The sequence below is a fragment of the Pygocentrus nattereri genome, chromosome 12 (assembly GCF_015220715.1).
Source record: "Pygocentrus nattereri isolate fPygNat1 chromosome 12, fPygNat1.pri, whole genome shotgun sequence".
NCBI lineage: Eukaryota > Metazoa > Chordata > Actinopteri > Characiformes > Serrasalmidae > Pygocentrus > Pygocentrus nattereri.
This window is the reverse complement of record NC_051222.1, coordinates 29,051,412-29,072,605: the sequence shown is the minus strand read 5'-3', so window position 1 is coordinate 29,072,605 and position 21,194 is coordinate 29,051,412. Positions and strand designations below refer to the sequence as shown.

The following is a 21,194-nucleotide window of genomic DNA, read 5'->3' as shown; positions in this document are numbered from 1 at the left end:
GCTGATGGTACATTTAGTAAAACTTTGATTAAAATTAGTTTTTTGCCAAACTATTTTTTTAAGATGAACTTCTAAAGTAGGCCATGATGCTACTGTCCCTCAGGAAGAACTACACAGCTAACAGTCACAGTGAGTGCGAGTGCTGTTTCAAGATGGATCTGGTAATCACATTCATTCCTATCAGCCCGATGCCGATACCCACTGACACTGATATGCCACGTCTTTCCTTTCAAGTGGACACAAAAAATCGTAACAGGACCAGACGGTTCAGGCACTTTTCTTTAATATTTCATTGTATTTGAACAGGGGGTCCATATTGTTAGAAAAATATAACTGCATTTTCTTTTCACTTTTTTCTTTTCTTCTTTTTTTTCACTCTCTCTTTACTGAATGAATGACATTTATTGCAGAAGCTGGCAAGAAACAGAACTCGGAAAGGAAGGGAAAGAAACGGAGAAGGGGAAGAGAGAAAGAAAGAAAGACGTAATGTACAGAACCTCACAGTCCCTGTTGTCACAAAACATTGCCGCAGGCCTCCACTGGCTGTGAGTTGTGGGACATTTTCAGGCTGCGAGACGTGGACACGCGCGTCTTAGGAGGTTATCAGAAGTGTTCGTATGCGACAAAGTTTAGTGTTGTGCTTATAGACAAAAAGGCAAAAACGACACCTTGTTTTTCATCCTGTAGATAGATTGCATTAAAAGATTACTCCCACGTTTTTCAGCCTGATCTCAGTGTGCTGCATCTGTAGTAGAAGGTGACACTTGTGCACTGACGTTTTGGGAGGTTTAAGAGGAAAAAGGGGCAACGTAATATAATTTACAGCATAATACCTCCACTCTTATCAAGAGACATGGTTTTAGAAGAAACTAAACATCATGTTAAGAGTCCCCCCCATACAAATATACTAGCATTACTGGCCGAGCAGCAGTTTGATCCCTGCAACATTACCTGCTATCCACTTGCTGTGAACTTCCAGAGAGCCTGGGATAAATCGCTGTTTTTCTTACAATAACAGAAACTTGGTTTAGCCAGTAATTATCGGTCCTTACACTCATTTGTTAGTATGTTGTTAAAAATAACCACATTATACTATCTTAAAGAGATTATTAGTGCCTTTGTGATAGTGTTTCCAGCCCTGTGGTGATGCATGCATCTGAATTTCTGAGAGCAGAAGACCTCTATAGGTACCACTGCTTTGCCAGAGGAGGCGCCCAATAGCAATTGTGGAACTCGAGCTGATACACTAGCTCTACTCTTGGGGCAAGGCTGAGCTGAGCCTCAGGGAAACAGTCCTTGAAGAATGGACAGATAAAGCATTTATTATATACACTGACCAAGAGGGCACCTTACAGTCTGATATCCCCCAGGATATTTCTTTGCCAGTGCCTTTTTACATAGATAAAACTTTATTGATCCCAGAGGGAAATTGCGGTCAACTACCATGGAAAATAATTGCGACGTCTTTCTCTATAGATAATAAAATAACAGACGTCTGTTGAATCAAAAACATTTTACAATAGAGGCCAATGGGCAGATGCTGAAACTGAAGCACCTGCCTCAGGGCAGAGTGAATGAGGGAGGCGGGGAATTCTAGAAGGGGGTGGTGATTATTACTGTCCATGTGACCTGCATGAAATCACTGCCGCAGCATTATCGCATAGGCCTACATCAAAAGCATAACGAGAACGTAATACAGTTAACCTCATCCTCTGTGACTGCTGTTGCTCTGTCTGGCAAGCTTTTGAGGCCTGCATGTCAGTTGTTTTTGAGGGCGAGGTTAATTCATGACACAAATTCTGAGTTAATAAGAAAGACTCAGTCTGCCAGCCAGACTCAGTAAGGTAAGCCATGGAACCTAGACTTTTTGGTGAGTTTAATAGGTGATGTGGCCTGTGTTTAATACAGATCCTACATCTTTCCTCTTGTCCTTGGTTTAGGAAATTAGTAAAATACAGAAATTGGATGTATAAATTCCTCACGCGCAATATGCGGCATATTGTTTTACGACTGGACTGTCAGCTTAGTTTGTCAAGCTGAACAAAGATGTGTGGTTAAGTCAAACGGTCCACCCACCCACATATTTTATCCAGCCAACAACAAGGACGGTACGCCAATATACTAACTATAGCACGATAAGTATATATCACACAGGATAACTATGGTGGAAGTAAACTAAAGATCTTGTTGAGAGGGAAGTGCCACCCCCTGCCAATCAGCTTCTTTTAGGTCAAGTGGTTTTCTGTTCTTTTACTAAGTGACATCTCATTGCCTGCAGTGATCAGCCGTTTACTACTGGTGGGGCCGAGGGAGATTAGGTCGAAAAACGCTGGAGTATTCCTTCAATTTGAGGCTGGTTTCTCAATTCCGAACATACACAGTGTAAATACGGCTGCAAACATTCCTACTAATGCACACACATACATTTACTATACAGTTTGACAGCAATGTAGGCTGTATGTTCACCAAACATTCAAAACAGCAATTATTCTCTATACATAGTCAAACATTGATTTGGCTTCATTAATCAAATATTTGTTCTTTTATCTGTCTTCTCTTTCTCTCTCTCTCTCTCTCTCTCTCTCTCTCTCTCTCTCTCTCACACACTCACACACACACACACACACACACACATACACACAGATTTGTCGGTTCAGACTGGGGATGGTCACACACGTGTTAAGTGCCTCAGACAGGACAGTTCCAGAGTCAGAGTCAGTTTGGCAAGCCAGGGCAAAAGAACAAACAGCAAACAAAAACACTCGTATGGAACACAAACCAGACAGGAAGCAAATCAGAATATTGTAAAAACATAAAAGTACCTGTATTTATATTTATATATTTATATAATTATTTTATCATATATAAATGAATATATAAATGCCTTTACTGTTATCTTTTAAAATGAATGTCATAGAAGCTGAGAGTCACAAAAAAAACAAAACAAAACAAAAAACGACAGAATAAAAACAGGCCAGGAGAGATGTCCAGCGTAAACAAAGCTCCAACAAAAAGTTTGCCAGCAACCGTTTCATTTCCAGCGCTCCTCAACTTAAGCACTACTGGAGCTGGATTCGTTTTACCAGAGGATGTTGTGTAATGATTTTGTGAGGAATCTGATTGCCTGATTGGTCCAGGATAAAGTCTACGTGATTTCCTCAAGTATGCCCAGACGGAAAGGTCATTTGTGTGAGAAATGGTAGCGCACAACTGTTTTTTGGTCAAAATACCCCAATCTAGCTTGCATTAATCATCTCAAATTATTCTGAAAGGCTACTTAGTTAGGACAGATCAGTTTCAGCCTTGATGTGTAAATGAGCTCACAGTAATGAATTGTTGAGCTTTCTGTTTTTCATGATGAATGGACCAAAAAAATGACCTGCAATGGCTTGGAAAAAAAGACTGGTTCCACAGACTTACTTTAAAAGCAAAGCAGTTTTTTTCCTTCTCCTGTAAAGTTACCATTATGGAGATACAAGGTTCCGACAGCAGCGATATGTAACATGTTCTATATAAAGAAATAAGGTTTTAGGACAAACAGGTGGAGGCTAACGTCTGGTTTTATTGTATCTAGCAGTGATCTAATCACTATATGGCAATTTAATTTTTCTACATGGTGAATATGGAAATATTTTATTCTGCATTGTTCTGTGCTGACGGGCTGGTTCGGGTCAGTTTTGGACAGAATATTATTGGGCTTCGTTCATTTTCAGACTCAAAACTGTGTTTGATTGTGTGGTCAAGTTTGTCTTGGACAGAAATTGTCGGGCTGTATTTAGGTCCAGACCAAAAGTTTAGGCCGGATTAGAGCTATAAGCTAGCACCGCCAGCACAGCTGAAGTATGCAGCAAAAATAACTACACCTGATCATCTGTAACAGTGTGACTTTTCACACAAATACAAGATAAATAACATTCGAACTTAATAATGCACTCTACATCATTTTACCAAAAACAGCTGTGCACTACTCTTTCTCTTTAAGTTGAAAGGGACACTGTTAAACTTTGCCACTGGTATTTGCAGCAGAGCAGAGTTGGGTCAGCTCTCTAGGTAAAACCAATCCAGGTCAAATAGGGCCTTTTCATTTTTTTTGCCTCCACGCTTTGCGTCTCTGCTCCTGGCTGTTTGCTGGTGTGTATAAGAGTTGCCGTGGTTCACCCCATGGCTTTGTGTCGGCCCCCGCAGCAGTGGCACGCTATGGCGCAGCGGTGGCACGCGCGCAGTGGAACATAGCAGCACATGCAGGGGGCGATTAGTGAGAGGCCCAGTAGAGCTGTCCAGCGCAGGCAGAAGTGTTCCTCGCCGGGATCACACGAGCACGGGTCCGAGTAATCGCCCTCTGGGTCCGACATGCAGTGGTACAGCAGGCTATCAGCACACCACATGCAGCTCACGCGGCGTATGCACGTGTCCACTGTGTCTGGTGCCTCCTGGCAATAGCCGCGCCGGTTTAGTGCCGGGTTGAAAACGTCCCGGCAGTAAATGCAGCGCAGGCGCTGGCTGCTGTCCTCCCGTTTGGCCGTGGGCTGCCCTGTGACCACGCCACCACTAATGCCGACTTTACCGTTGCGTGACAGGTCGCGTGAGTCTCCACCCAGTGGGTACGGATAAGTATAGTCGTGTTTGGGCACCTCACTCTTGGCGAAAGTGACATAAGCGTCCGTGGGGTCAGGGTGCAGTAGGAGTTTGTCCCGCGTGGCGTTGGTGGCGTGGCGGTAGTCCTCATAACCCGTTAGCCAGGCACGCTCGCGCGGATTTATCCGCACTATCTCTTCCTCTTCTGGAGGGAAGGTCACGTGATGGGGGAATATAGGTGCCGTCTGGAAGGAAAAACAGATGCACAGGAGAAAACTGAGTGATCAGACTGCAAAACTATAGAATAGAACTGAATGGAATAGAGCGAAATAGAAGATAAAAAAAGTTATAATTGTATAGAGAACAGTAAAGAACAATATGAAATAGGACTGCAGAGAGCAGAAAACAGCAGGATAGAATAGAACTGCATAGAGTCAAACAACATCAAATGAAATACAATTGCAATAAGTACAAAAGAAATGCAGTGTAGAATAGAATGAAATAGAATTGCAGAGAGTAGAATAGGATGGAATAGAATTGCAGAGAGTAGAATAGGATGGAATAAACAGAATTGTATAGCATAGAATATGATAGAACAGAATACAGTGGCAAGGAGGTGAATAAGATAGAATCAAATAGAACTGTGTATAGAACTGTATAGAGCATTACACGATGGAATAGGAAAGAATTGCACAGAGCAGAATATGATGTAAATAGAACTGCATAGATATGAATATGATGGAATATAATAAAACTGCATAGACCTGAATATGAAGTAAATAGATCTGCATAGAGTAGAATAGGAAGGAATAGAGTAGATGCTGCATCAAGTAAAATGGAATCGAATATAATCAAATTGCATAGAGTAAAACATGATGGAACAGAACTGAATTGCATAGAGTAAAAATATATGTATACAAAATTCTAAAACACAGACAGAGGAAGGCAGCACTGAGAGTCAACACACACACGGTCACAGAGATGTACTGACCTGGTCCAGAAAGTAATGGTCAGAGTGCCTGTGTGGCTCATAGAAATGTCCCAGGATGCAGTGGTGGTGCCGCCTTGGCTCGCAGAAGCTGATTGGTGCGAGCGTCTGCATGGAAGGCTCCCTCTTCTGGGACGAGTTAGACGAGCTGTCTGTGGCGTTCTGACGGAGAGGACAAAAATGCAAAAGCTATCATGAAACAGCTGCAATTAAACGGATAGTCCGGTTATACAATCCAGTCAAACTTGTAACTGATTCTGACAGCCGTTGACTGTTATGTTGATTGGTAACTAGTCTACAGCTAATGATGCGGAATAATGCCTTGCACGCCTCACAGCTCGAAAAATCTGGCAGAACGTTTTTTTTTTTTAGCTTAGCTGCTGACAATTAGCTCGATAAATCAGTCAAATGAAACAAGACTGTGCATCACATTTGTGATTAAAACATTCTGTGTGAAAAGACATTTTAATCTCGTGAGCCTGCCTTTATTTGTACTGTTTGTATAAACTCATGATCATGTACAAAACGATGAGTCCTCCTCAGCGGCTCACATCGCACTGGATTAGGTTCAGTGTTGGCCTTAGCATTGGCTCATTAGTAGGGCCAGTCTGCATTCCCCCAAAAAAATCCCCGACCGCTTTAATGACTAGTGGATAAAATGATTTCAGTAAACATGTCTGTGTGCACTGAACCTTAGCCAGTTTACTGTTGAATAGTAAAAGATCTGTAAATCTTCTGAGTGAGTCTAAATTTTCCTGTGTGCTAATGTTACTAAGCCTTATTTATTTATTTATTTATTTTGCTGTTTCTTGACTAACAGCACCACTTACCCTTGTGAAATCACTGCAGCCTCCTGTGCCCTATTACTTTATTTTGCTAATACTTTTGGTATATTTGGATTCAAAACTCAACCTCATGTTTATCAAAGTGTATTCCATAAAAAGCAAGACTGACCTAATTCCATGTTTAAACATTTTTGGCCCAAAGGTGTTTGGGTGCTGATGAGCACTGACATCTCAACAAGAGGATAAAAAGGCTGGCCTTTGGAGTTATTCTCAGTAAGTAATAATGCTTTCCTCTTTTAGACAGAAAAACTTTGTTTTTGCAAACTGACAAAGAAAACATGCTCATCTGCATTAAGAACATTTTGAAAACGAAGATGTACATTTTTGGTGAGCACTATATAAAACACACTAAAAACCCTCTCTGATTGGTCCCTCATAGAAGCTTGTTATTTGGAAGCTCAAACCCCATCAGATCAGCTGAAATACGGCCTATAATTTGGCCGGATGGACTTACAAATTATGTTTTGGAACAGAATAATAAAGGACACAAGTTCATCCAACAAGGTTCAACAGAGCAGTCGCAAACAAACTTCAGGCTCCTCCCTTGTGTATGATCCAGTATGAGAAAAATCCGAGTGGTCAGGGAGCAACGGGAGACAGTCCGGCAAACTCTAACGCAGAACTAGTTAGAGTTAAAACACGAGTTCCTGAGCAGCTCAGTCAGCTCCTACAGCGCAAAGCTGTAGATGCCCTTCACTGCGTAGACATGCCAGAGGTCCATGAAAGGGCTCTCTCTCTCCCAGCTGGCCAAAAAGACACAGAGATGAGTAATGCTATTACAAATTTCCACAAAGCTCCCCTTATCCCATATGTAGTCAATCAGGATGCGTTGAGTGTGTGAATGATCACCCACACTGGCCTCAAACCATGATGAGTTGTTAATCAGATACTCAGATTCAGAAAGCCAATAGACTTGCTAATGTGGTTTATGCTGTTATCTTTAAAAATGTACAGTACAGTTTTTTTTAGCGAAGTCATACACTGTAAGGACTCCCTTTGAAATTATGTAACAGTGACACCGTTACTCGAGACTTTCTGGAGCATGCTTTTTTCTTTCCACAGCGTTACTGCTTTAATACTGTGCGTCGTAAGCTGGCAGAACACTTCAAACAACAGAAGAACTTCGCAATTCTTTGCTTAAACACAAAAAATACAACAAATAAAAAGTCTGATCGTTGCAATCAAACTGCTGCCTGACACGCTGTTATAAGCATATGCTATAACATAGCTCAGTGTACATCTCAGCTTCGCTAGAGGCTCTGCGCTGGGGTGCCAGATTGCTTCTATACTTTTCAGCCAAAAAGTGTTCAAAACCTGCCAAAATTCAAGAAAAACCTGCCCAGAAAACGACACAACAAAAACAGTCTGTGGTCTTTTCAACCATAATATGAAATAATCCAGCCCTTCAATAATTTTGCAATCAATAGTTTTTATATACTTTTTAAAAACCCACAAAAATAACGACCATGTGGCTAAAATGAATAGGCCATAAATAAATTTCTCCACCTGCCCAATTTGTTGGAAACCTGTCCAATCTGGCAACACTGGCTCCATGCAGTGGTGTGGACTAATCACAGCCAGGGCAGGTTTCTCAGAACAAACACTGCAGTGATTAGGATCTGTTTAGCAGCCGCACTCAAACAGCTGTCATTTTGGCATCAGTTTTTCCTTTGAAACTTTCTTTTTATTTGGAGGAAGAAAATAAAGGGTGAAGGCATTTTGAACTTCTGGTTCAAACTCAGACTCACTTTGCTCTGCTTCAAGCTTTAGCTCAGCTATAACTGCTTTTCTCGCATCTCTGGCAGGAAACTTCCACAAAAGTAAAATGGTTTCTTGCTAATTGTCTCTCGATGTTAGACTGTTTTTTTACGAGGCTGAAGCCGCTTCTCATTCGCCAGCTTCTCGTTCGAATTTTCCCACTCCACCTTAAATGCTGCCTGAGGAGACCAGAATGTAACTGCTGCACCATTTGAGGTGGAACGGGACAATTAGAACAAGAAGCTGGCGAAAAAGAATCTGACTTTAGCCTCTCGACTTTTCGTGTTTAAGAGCTTCTCGCTGCAGATTAAACGTATCTGGAATCCAGCTGGAATAATTATGAATGCAAATAAGTCAGTTCATCTCTGAACTATGGATGCTCGTCTTAAATCTCTCTCTTTGGTTTTTCGTTAGACGAGACTGTCTGCGTTGCTACAGTGACCAGCACATGCGCACCAACCTTCAGGGTGAAAGGGTGTATTAGCTGTTGTAGGCTACTTTAACTCCAGCGTTTAAGACCATTGATTGTTAGACTGTGTTTGAACAATAAGCAGAGCTTTGTTTTACTGCAAAGGATGATTATTTTATTCTTACCTACAAATGTAGTTCTGCTGTGGAGCCGCAACAGGACAGTAAAAGAGCCGCACTGGGCTCCGGAACCGCATGTTGCTGAACGTGGGCAAGATTAATGGGTATAGAATAATCTTCCATTGCTTGGTAGCCACATTAGCCTCTTGGCGGATCAACTACATTTGGGGTAAGGGGGAGAAACAAGTACATTTCATATCTGAAACTATTTCTTTGACAGTACGATGGCCAGGACATACGGTTTCATGATTTTTTAGCCCTTTGTTCACTGATTCATTTCAGGCTAAATGTTGAAAACACTGTCAAACATCCATTTATCTACTACACGCTGAATCATAAAACTGATCGCAGAGCCATTTCCATGGTTTTGACCTTTTACTTGCGTGGGTGACCACGGGGGTGTTGTGAGTAAATAAAGAGCCTGAACATTACGATCTTCATAATTAGCTGTGACCTATGACCTCCAGAATTGGAACTATCCTGTTCCTGCAATGCTTCCTGTCGTCTGGGGTCTGTGTTTAGAGCCAGCATTGTGTGAGCCAATATCTGCTTTAAGGGTCCTGCTGGGAGAGCAATCCTGCCAATAATAACAACAGGACTGTGAGTGGACTGTGAGCTGCAGATGCCTCCAAACACAGTTCCAGCCCAGTGTTAGCTGTGTGATTTCCCACGAGAATACAGCAATCTCAAAACTGACACCAGCACTCACGCAACGTGGACAAGACCAACAACACTTCCAGGGCTCATACGCTTCATTTTCCTTCTGTGTTCATTTTGGTCACCTTCATTCGACCTATACGTGTGTTTTTATTCAGTTTTACATGGCCATTTTCCAACCTCTCTTAGCCCTTAGGCTGGCTTGACACGGTGAAACTTCCTTGCAACATTAGTTGCTTGAAACCTACATGAATTGCACGTGAGTTGCATAATGTAAAATGTCCTTTAACTCACTCGCAACAGTTGCAACTGTCCCATGAAGTCAAAACAGCCACTATCACAGCGAAGGACATCCGTTTAAACGCTGGTTTCCACAGATCAGTGGACCAGAAAAGCAGATGGTTTATTGCACCCGTGTCAGGTTCTAGTCCTCGCGGGCTAAAACACTGCAGACTTCAGCACGATGCCTCATTAACACACCTGATTCAGCTCATCAGCTAATTACCAAGGCCTTCATGAACTGAGTTCAGAGCGTTAGATGAGGGTAAACACTGATCAGCACTTTGGCCTGGAAGGTCCCCAGTTTGACATGCCTGATTTGCTGGGTGGCTGAAAAGGAGCCACAACAACAAGCCAGCAATTCTGTAACCAGCTGCATTAACTAGCCAGCGAACGCTAATAGCTGTTGACTGCTTCTATCACTGTTTATTCTTTAGCCTGCTGTTACTGTGACACAGAGCTCAGATTCATTTGGGATCCAAATGTGGGAAATTTTCAGGGAAAGAGGGACTGAGATGTGCTTCTTGATGAACTCTTTGTGCTTCTAGGACACGAAGTGTGAGCATGTGAAATTGTCTATGACTGTAATCGATACTATATTCATGTTCAAAGGCTTAACATACACACAACAGTTAAAAACTCCGATTTACATTTAAGAACTGTAGATAGATGAAACACAGACATATAGATATAGAATAAACAGCAGTGACAGCTGAAAAAGGAGAGAGACAGAGGTGATTTTTGAAAACGCTGTTCATTTGCCCCATAGAGAAAAACCGCTCAGACCCAGAACTCCTAATATGGGCATGGCGAGGCAGCTTCAGTCTATATGAATGAAAGAGTGCAGACAGTATAATTAGCTTTCGTGGTCTGTGAGTGAGTCAGATGAGCTGTGAATGTATGTATGTGTATAAATACGTGTGTGTGTTTATGTGCCGTGTCTGGACTGAGGTGTATTTGTGGCTGTGATAATTATCATTTCAGCCTTCAGACCAGACAGACGCACAGAGCGACAACTGCTGCTCTCTCCACCCAGTACATCTCTCTCTCTCTCTGTCTCTCTCTGTCTGTCTCCTTCTCTGTCTATCTATGTGTTGGTCTATCTGTCTGTCTGTCCCTCTCTCTCTCCAACTATATCTCTCGTCTTTCTTTTTCTCCCTGTCCCTCTCTCTGTCTGTCTCTCCATCTCTTTCTCTTTCTGTCTGTCTTTCTCTCCCACTATCTCTGTCTCTCTCCTTGACTGTCTCTAGGTCTGTGTATTTCTCTGTCTCTCTTCCTGTCTCTCGTTCTGCCTCTTATTCTCTCTCTCTCTCTCTCGCTCTCTCTATGTCTTCTTCTCTCTCTGTCTTTCTATCTCTCTCTGTCTGTCTCCTGTCTATCTCTGTTGGTCTATCTTTCTTTTTCTCCCTCTGTCCCTCTGTCTCTCTCTCTGTATGTCATCTTCTCTCTCTGCCTTTCTGTCTCTCTGTCTGTCTCCTTCTCTGTCTATCTATGTGTTGGTCTATCTGTCTGTCTGTCTCTCTTTCTGTCCCTCTCTCTCTCCAACTATATCTCTCGTCTTTCTTTTTCTCCCTGTCCCTCTCTCTGCCTGTCTCTCCATCTCTTTCTCTTTCTGTCTGTCTCTCTTTCTCTCCCACTATATCTGACTCTCTCTCTCTGAATGCATGTTGTTATATTTAATTTCAAGTGCTTTTCAAGCATATTTACACAATGTAAAGAACAGCTGGTGTCTGCAAGTTTTATATATATTTTTTTTTTATATAGGACACAGCTTTGGTTCTGATAATGATCACACTGAGTGTGGAAGAGGATAAAAGAGAAGAGAGAGGGAGAAAGAGAGACAGAGGTTCTTACTGTAAAGACGTCATCGTCTCCCAGCTCTGTCTCATTCTGTAGAGTGGACGAGGAGGTGGTGGAACCTGCAGAGAACAAAACAGAGTATACAGCACCTTTATAAACACATTAATACACATTTATACATTTTACTACACCAATATAAACACATTAACACACACTTATACATTTTACTACACCGATCTAAACACATTAACACACACTTATACATTTTTCTGTACCATTATAAAACATCAATACGCATTCATGCATCATACTTCACTTAGAATATATTAATACACATTCCTACATTATTCTGTCTTTTATAAACAAATTAATACACAATCACTATGCTGTACCTGTATAAAACATTAATAGACATTCATACTAGGGGTGATACGGCAGAAATATCATACTTGAAGACATTTTCAGAAAACGTGTTATTTATCACAGTATTTTGTTTTCCTGAAGTTTGATTGATGGCACTTCACTCACCATCAGTCAGGTCCTCAATGGCCTTCCTGACCCCGCGGTCAAAGGCTCGGGCGTCTGCCGGACTCTGGAAGGTCAGGCCGCACTTCTTATTGTCCACACGCCAGTGGTGAAAAGTGGGCGTGGCCTTCGTGTAGACCAGGTCCTTCTTGAGGAAGCACTTTAGGATCACCTACACAGCAGAGGTCAGAGTAAGAGGAATGCTCTCCACTGCCTGTATAATTGGCCTGTCCAGGCTGCACCCATGAATAAGCTCTTTACCGAGTAACTGTCGCTCGGTTAGACAAGCTTTACAGAACACTGGCACAATCCCATTCAACCTCAGGAGGAACTGCACAACACAACTCGATAAAACACACACAGCCTAAAATTAGAGTGTGTCCCTCGATTGTAGTTTTTGTCGTGTAATTGAGTTTTTAATGGGTCAAACATCTGATTGATAAGCTAATCATGGGATTCAACGCTGCTAGCCTGAAATTTTGGCCCAAACCCGAATACAGCTGGACAATTTTCTGTCCGAGCCAAGAATGTTCTGTCCACAACTGACCCGAACCAGCCCATCAACTTCTAAAGTGCTGAATAAGACCTGATATTTTAGTGCTGAATGATTGATAGGCGTATCCAATTAAATGGGGAAAGAATATTTATTAAGCTAATTTTTTAAGATCATGAAATTTTGATTGATTTATTATCTGTGAGTTCTGACATTATATTATGACCGGTCAATCGTTATGCTCTCTGCCAAGCTCCGCCTTCTTTTCTCAGCCCTCCAGTCACTGCCCAGCAACCATTGCTATTTGGTATTTCCAAATTAAGTCAAAAAATGAGAAATAACAAAAATGGAGACACAAGGTTTTGTCCCAACACTGACGGTTAGTAGGTGAAGCACAGACAGGTCACTTGAGTTTATTTGGAAAGAGAAAACTGAACCCATGTTAATCGACAGTAGGGGGTCTTCAATTAAAATTCAATAAGGTCCAGTTAGAGAAAAGTTAGAGCTATATCAACATCTCATGTAGTCGACAATTCAGTAATGTTTCAAGAATATTTGTCAGTTTTCTCTTTTTAGAGCAGACAATATGAAATAACTTCCCTCTGACTCACTTTCTTCTCCAGCTGCTGTGTCTCACCTCATCCCTCCCGTGTGTGTGTCACTCACTCGAGTCTCAGTGCTCATCATCATGCACAGATCTGATTGGCTGAGTAGCGTCACGTGTGATATTTACAACACATGCGATTGGTCTGTGATTTTCCCGGGCCTCTAAAAGTTACGCTGATTAAAATAGGACCAACCCGTCAAAATGAAATAATTATGCATAGTTTATCGGTTATAGGTTCAGGTCTGCATAGGACAGCATCTGGGTCTGGACTTGGAACGTGGCCCACCTATTAGTGACCTCTGGTCTACATGTTATAACCACATACTGCCTTATTTACACAAGGTTGGGTAGATTTCAGTTGAGTTTGGCAGCATTGCACCAAGTGCCGGGGACATCATTTGTTTGTAGACTGTACATCCCTTAGGCCAGCACTAACTAAAGTCAGATCTGGGTTAAAATCAAATTTACAGTTTCCCCCTTAACCCAGAAGTAGTTGATCTACCAAGATGTTTGGTGTCTGAAGTTTTGCATTGGAGCTATGAGGCTGATGTAGCTAACAAGTAACGAAAGCTTACCCCTCAACAGTTAGCACCGCATCTCAGATTGACTTGCTTATGTGGATTCTGACACTGTTGTCTGTAAAAATGAACAAAAGTATGTTGCATAGTTAAAACAGGAGCAGCCACTCCGAGGCCTAAAAAAGTGGGTCAATTATTAACTTAACAACCCACTTAAAGGGCCCGTATCCTACATTTTTGTTGTTTTACTTTCCCCCCCAAGGTCCAAACAATGTTTGTGTGGTTTTAAATACCAGTCGTAATTCATTTTTACATGACCACTTTCCAGGCTCTCTTCATCCCTTAGAACTAAACAGGCTGACTTTGTTTCTGTGCCTTTAAATTGTCTCTGTTCTGTTTGGCTGCCTTTTATTGCGCCTTGTTCAAAAATCAATCCGAGCTGAAACACCACTTATAGACTTCGGCATGAATGGTCGGGGCAAAAGCTGTACAGCTGAATGTATACTGTATCAATGTGTTGGGTTTTTGTGACGTCACAAAAACAGTAAAATTTCAAACAGGCTTTTTGAAGTTTCCATATATGGACTGTAGGGACTGGAGTGAACAGTGCATTTTGAGACCTTAACAATGTTTACATACTATTTCAAGCTCTTTTAATAAAAACAGACAGTAAGGTTAACGTGTCTTTCACGATATGGACCCTTTAACAGCTAAAGTTAAAACAGTTAAAGACAGCTGTGGTGACATAAGTGTGCCATTTGCACTAGTGCCTCTCCTTAGTCCTTCCCATACTTGCTATATTAGCCTCTTAGCTCTGGTGTAAAACATCAGAAGCAAACTTCAGACACCAAACATGTCTCAGCTGATCGCCTACAGTTTGGGGTAAGGAAGAACTCGCTGTAAATGTGACGACACATAAATAAACATGCACCTGTTTGTCTCGGAGTCTCTCTCCGTAAATGAGGAAGCCGCTTCGGCCGATGAGCTCCAGGTCAGCCGGAGCCACTTTACACACTCCAACTCGGCTGAGCCCGCCACCTTCCTGAGCCAACCACCCACCGCTCGAGTCATCCCGCGTCATCACCACGGCCTTCACTCGCACTATATAACTATCACTGCAGAGAGAGAGAAGCAAAGTTAGATTCAGAGTCAGAAAATATAATAAACCTGCATAGAGTAACCAAAAGAACCATAAAATCACACTGTATACTGCATATGGACCATTGCTGAGATACGTTACTTAAATAGGTCATGCATCGTTACACAAAATATATCACAATTTTACTTATCACTTCTCTTGCTTTTGGCTGCATCTGTCACAATCATGAAATATAATTATATTAATAATGTAAATTTCTTTTTTGTCCATCTAATGCAAATATTAAAGTATAAATCTAAAATGGTCAAACTGGCTGATTAGCAAAAAAGTCTTTCCCGAAACTGAAATTCAGGACACACTCAGAAGAAAACCAACACCGAAAAACCAAAACATACGTTTATTTTATATGTAATTTGCCATTTTATTTATGCTTTTGAATTAAAGTAATAAAGCCAACACTGCTCCAAAGCTGATGATCACCATGCTGGAAATGAGAACTGAGAGAACTAACTTCATTTTAAACAGCTTTCTAAAACTAAAGCTGTAAAATTAGGAAAATATATCACTCAAATACTCAGGCTCAAATAAACAAACATTACTCTCCACAGCCCTCTAAAGGCGATATAGCACCAGTCAGAAGTTCAAACATTAGTAGTTTCTGTAAGACCAATGATGCGACTCAGTAAAGGTGTTTTCTGCTTTCTTTTCTGTACTGTACTCAAGCCAAGTGCGGAGAAATGCACCAAACTGACCTTCCATTTGTTGTGAATTATACATGCGACTGTGAGAGCTAACAATTGTGAACAATAACTGTGGTCAGCTCAAGTAAATGAGATAAGCTCAAATAATTGTGATCGATGATGTAATAATCGACTTTTTATGTCACGCTTTATTCACGTGGAAATAATGTACAGATCTGAATGAAGTAAATTCAATGCATCACTTTTTTCAGTGGCAGCCTTACGAACCTGTCTGGATAGCAATGAATAGATGAAGTGTATGTGGGACATTAGTAAAAAAGGTGAAAGACAGGAAGAGAGGCAGACAGACAGATGAGAAAGAGACATCATTCATTACTCAGTCATGCTCAGGGACGTTTATCACACATAAGAAGAGTCACTTCAAGCAAGGCCTAGACAATACTGAAAATTAGCACAAAATAAAAATGTTGATTATCAGTTTTTATATATATATATATATATATATATATATATATATATATATATATATATATAGCTCTGCGATGGACTGGCGACCTGTCCAGGGTGTATCCTGCCTTCCGCCCGAAGACTGCTGGGATAGGCTCCAGCACCCCCCCGCGACCCTGACGGAGAAGAGGCTTAGAAAATGGATGGATGGGTGGATATATATATATATATATATATATATATATATATATATATATATATATATACACACACACACACTGTATTGCCAAAAGTATTTGCTCGTCTGCCTTCACACGCATATAAACTTCAGTGTCATCCCATTGTTAATCCATAGTGTTTAATATGATGTTGGCCCACCCTTTGCAGCTATAACAGCTTCAACTCTTCTGGGAAGGCTTTTCACAAGGTTTAGGATGTGTGTAGTTGTGTGCAGTCATGTTGGAACAGGAAGGGGCCATCCCCAAACTGTTCCCACAAAGATGGGATCTATCTATCTATATATGGAAATCTTTATAAAAATAATATGATACTGAGAAACCAAACATCTTTTGAAAACTACTACAGTTATCGTTATAAACGTTACTGAAATTTTACTGCAAACGTATGTTCATGAGCTTCTTCTGGTGTAGATTTATGTCAGCTTGCGTGCAACTAGTACTCCCTGCTGGAGCAACTTAAGACTGTGTGCAGTTTCTAATACCACACCCATATGCTTTACATGTTAAAAAGCAGTTTTCATGGTTCATTAAACCATCGGGACGCTTTCCCGGTTCATAAAATACTGAAAATTTTACTCTACCATTGAATTTTAGAGCCCCATTATAACTCAACGTTGTAACAATAAAACAGTGTGTTCATCCATCCATCCATCCATTTTCTAAACCGCTTCTTCGTCAGGGTCGCGGGGTGCTGGAGCCTATCCCAGCAGTCATCGGGTGCAAGGCAGGATACACCCTGGACAGGTCGCCAGTCCATCGCAGGGCCAGTGTGTTCATATTATTCAATATTATTTATTTCCTTTTTCTGATCAGTTCCCTGATTGAAGACAGAACCAGAGGAAATTTCTCTCTTCTTTTCTAGAACTAGCTGATTCAGTAAAACCTAGCGAGTCACACTGTAGCAAGCTGAAGGTCTAAAGCACATCAGTATAAATTTTTGTTTAGACGCACTCAAGCTAAACTTAATATGAAGTAAAATATATAGAAGGTGGAGAGCCGTGTGGTAAAGCTAGCACTACAGAGTTTATCAGAGAGAACTAACAGACTGGTGGTGTGCCCGCATACTTCTTATACGTGAGCCACAATTTTACAACATATTTACAAGCTGTTTAATGGTAAGTTAGTCCTCTCTAACTCTCTCAGTTCTTTTCCCAAAACAGCCATTTTCACACATCGCCATCGAGTTACTTGTCCACTGTCAGCAATATCCGATTGCGGTGCCCTATCGCCCAGGCTTAGCTCGGGAGTCAGAGTGTACAGAGTGTAATGTGAAGATCAGATTAATAGCCGTCCTTTGAACAAACACAGTCTAATCTAACTGTGGGAAAAGTGACCAATCACAGCCTTGGAGCTGTTAGGCAAACTCTGACCTCCCCAAGCCGTCTCACTTCAAATGTGCTGGGTTTGCATAGACATGCAGCCAAAGGCATAAGCATGAAAATATCAACCAAATCTCCTTCCAGCACAGAGCACTAGCTGTCAAACACCAGAACTTACAATATGAAAAAAAAACGGAATATATGGATATCTTCACAGAATGGCCTTTATTTTTTCATATTTTTCTTCAGTTCTGTAACTTGATTAGTTTACCCCACTCAACTGAAGAGATAATTATACATGATATCAACCGAAAACAGATAACACTCATCACAACACTTCATCTTTCAGTTTCACTGGATAAACAGCTTATCGTCACTGTCAGAACAAACCCTTAGTGTTTTTAGTGGGTGATCTGATATGTTATGACTTCAGTTCAACTCCTGAAGTCCTAACCAATAAGAGAGCTCGCTTGGCTGTGTCTACCTAGACACCACAGAGAAAAATACTGACTGGATCATTTTCCATTGGGAAATAAGCCCAATAAGCCCAGGTCTTTAGGGTTCCAAACTGCTGAAAAGAAAACCATTATATGCACAATATAGAGGTTACTTGTCAAACTTTTGATCCTACACATTGTAAGCAGCCAATTAAGTCAATTTGCACAGTCTTAGTAATGGAGGTCCCTGCAATTCAGACTTCAGTGAATAAACGCATTAAAATCTCTACATTCAAATGTGGTTCCCACAAGTGTATAACCCCACATGACCCCTTTTGACCTCTGGGCCTTCTGGGCCTTCTTCAGGGTCATCCTCCTGACCTCTCTTGGCCATTGCTAATAGCGACACACAGGTAATGAGGGCTGTGATACAAAAGAGAATCAGTCGCTGAAAGAGGAAGACGCTTGTTACGCAAATGTAACCCCCTGCTTGGCAGGAGTGTGGGAAACACTTTTAACTGAAGGTCCCATTTTCAAGCCCGTCTGGAAGCAGATCAAAGTGATGCACCTGAACAGTTCAGCTCCTGATTAGGTGCTCCAGTGTTTACACTGGAACGATATGAACATTTCTTATTTCTTAATATAGAAATCACTGTTTGCAGAGGTTAAAACATACTGACAGTTACGGCTGTCACTGTTGATCATAGTTTAATCAACTTTGACATATTAAGTATATGCAATCTGATCATGACACCAATTAATCAAGTAATTCGTGTTTTTTGATGAGTGGAAATAGAGTTGAAAGTAGACTTGATCTGATGAAAAGTTATCGTTTGCAGGGGTGGAAATGATCAGGTCTGCAAGTCCGTTCTCTTTGATTTTTAATGGAATGCATCCTTCTACTTTCCAAAATTTCAAAACATTCATAAACAATTTTTTTGTTTTTAGCTGTTTAGCTCCTTTTACCTCTGGCTTAACACAATGTAAATTATGTAATTAAGTACATAAATAGGTTCTTACATTTAAACAGTATAGCACAACACCATTAATAAACCTAGACTTATAAAGACGGATGGACACCATAGAAATGCATGTTATCAAACAAGCATTTCTGCATGTCTGGTAACAGTAAGTAATAATCGGCTTTAGATCTGTTTTTTCCTCTCACTGGTGGAAAGGAAGGAGGTTGCCATGACAACGGCTGCTAAAAAAAGGGAAGACTTCCTGTTGTCTTGTGTTCATGGCTCCTGATGCTAGATCAGCGTTAAGCGCAGCATTAGCAAGGTATAAAATCTGTGTCTGGTGTCTGTGAGTACATGTGCCTTTTTTCTCCTGTCAGTTGTGAAAGGCAGGCAGCACATTGCTTCATACAAGTCCATACAAGATCAACATTTACAGTGCAAGTGCTGCAGGGTTGAAGATCTGTGTCAGTGGTAACAAATGTGACTGTATTTCCAGGGCTACAGTGTCCACCAGCACTGTACACTTCAGGACAGTGCTGAAGACCACGGCTGGAGTTAGACATCGAGTTGCCCATTTATTAGAAACACCTAGCTTGGCTAACTACTCTCACTGAGCACTTTATAAATGACTATATAGGAACACTTTGTAGGTTTACAGTTACTGTCTAATCTGTCACTGCCCGCTGTTGAGAATGGTGCCCCACACAAATAATATCTGATCAGTGCTTGTCCTATGGTGGTTCCATTGGTAGGTAGAAGGTATTTCTAATAAAGTGGCCAAGGATTGTAACTACAAGGTAGATGTTTTTAATAAACTGCCATCTCAGTATGCACATTACAATGGATGTGATTCATGCAATGTGTCATATTCTGTCTGTGGCCTAATGGTATGATTTGACATATTTCATATTACTGGCCTAAGATTAGAACTTAACTGATGTTTAATATTCCAGTCTTGGCCCAACATTACAACCTAACTGATGTTTAATATTGTAGTCTTGGCCTGATGGTAGAACCTAACTGATATTTAATATTCCAGTCTTGGCCCGATGGTAGAACCTAACTGATATTTAATATTCCAGTCTTGGCCTGATGTCAGAACCTTACGGATATTAAATATTCCAGTCTTGGCCCGATGGTAGAACCTAAATGATATTTAATATTCCAGTCTTGGCCTGATGTCAGAACCTTACGGATATTAAATATTCCAGTCTTGGCCCAATGTTAGAACCTAACTGATATTTAATATTCCAGTCTTGGCCTGATGTCAGAACATTACGGATATTAAATATTCCAGTCTTGGCCCGATGGTAGAACCTAAATGATATTTAATATTCCAGTCTTGGCCTGATGGTAGAGCCTAGCTGATGTTTAATATTCCAGTCTTGTCCAAATGTTAGAACCTTACTGATAATAAATATTCCAGTCTTGGCCCAATGTTAGAACCTAACTGATGTTTAATATTCCAGTCTTGGCCCGATGTCAGAACCTTACTGATATTAAATATTCCGGTCTTGGCCTGATGTTAGAATCTAACTGATATGAAATATTCCAGTCTTGGCCTGATGTTAGAATCTAACTGATTTGAAATATTCCAGTCTTGGCCTGATGGTAGAACCTAACTGATTTGAAATATTCCAGTCTTGGTCCGATGATAGAACCTTACTGATATTTAATATTCCAGTCTTGGCCAGATAGTAGAACCAAACTGATATTTAATATTCCAGTCTTGGCCCGATGGTAGAACCTTACTGATATTTAAAATTCCAGTCTTGTCCTGATGTTAGAACTTAACTGATATTTAATATTCCAGTCTTGGCCCAATGGTAGAACCTTACTGATATTTAATATTCCAGTCTTGGCCCGATGGTAGAACCTTACTGATATTTAGCATTCCAGTCTTGGCCCGATGTTAGAACCTAACTGATATTTAATATTCCAGTCTTGGCCCGATGGTAGAACCTTACTGATATTTAATATTCCGGTCTTGGCCTGATGTTAGAACCTAACTGATATTTAATATTCCAGTCTTGGCCTGATGTTAGAATCTAACTGATATGAAATATTCCAGTCTTGGCCTGATGGTAGAACCTAACTGATTTGAAATATTCCAGTGTTGGCCCGATGATAGAACCTTACTGATGTTTAAAATTCCAGTCTTGGCCAGATAGTAGAACCAAACTGATATTTAATATTCCAGTCTTGGCCCGATGGTAGAACCTTACTGATATTTAAAATTCCAGTCTTGTCCTGATGTTAGAACTTAACTGATATTTAATATTCCAGTCTTGGCCCGATGGTAGAACCTTACCGATGTTTAATATTCCAGTCTTGTCCTGATGTTAGAACTTAACTGA

The 21,194-nt window shown here is 40.9% G+C and overlaps 1 protein-coding gene across 1 annotated transcript in view; it reads right to left on the bottom strand.

The window, feature by feature from the left end:
* Window positions 1–266: 266 nt before the first annotated feature.
* Window positions 267–21,194, bottom strand: part of spred2a (sprouty related EVH1 domain containing 2a) — a 35,307-nt gene continuing 14,379 nt past the window's right edge. Inside the window, exons 2-6 of the mRNA XM_017720678.2 lie at window positions 14,565–14,748; window positions 12,019–12,187; window positions 11,545–11,609; window positions 5,567–5,725; window positions 267–4,820 (exon numbers count right to left, since the gene is read on the bottom strand). Coding sequence (XP_017576167.2) covers window positions 4,155–4,820; window positions 5,567–5,725; window positions 11,545–11,609; window positions 12,019–12,187; window positions 14,565–14,748 — 1,243 coding nt within the window. The 3' untranslated portion in view covers window positions 267–4,154. The remainder of the gene's footprint in view (window positions 4,821–5,566; window positions 5,726–11,544; window positions 11,610–12,018; window positions 12,188–14,564; window positions 14,749–21,194) is intronic.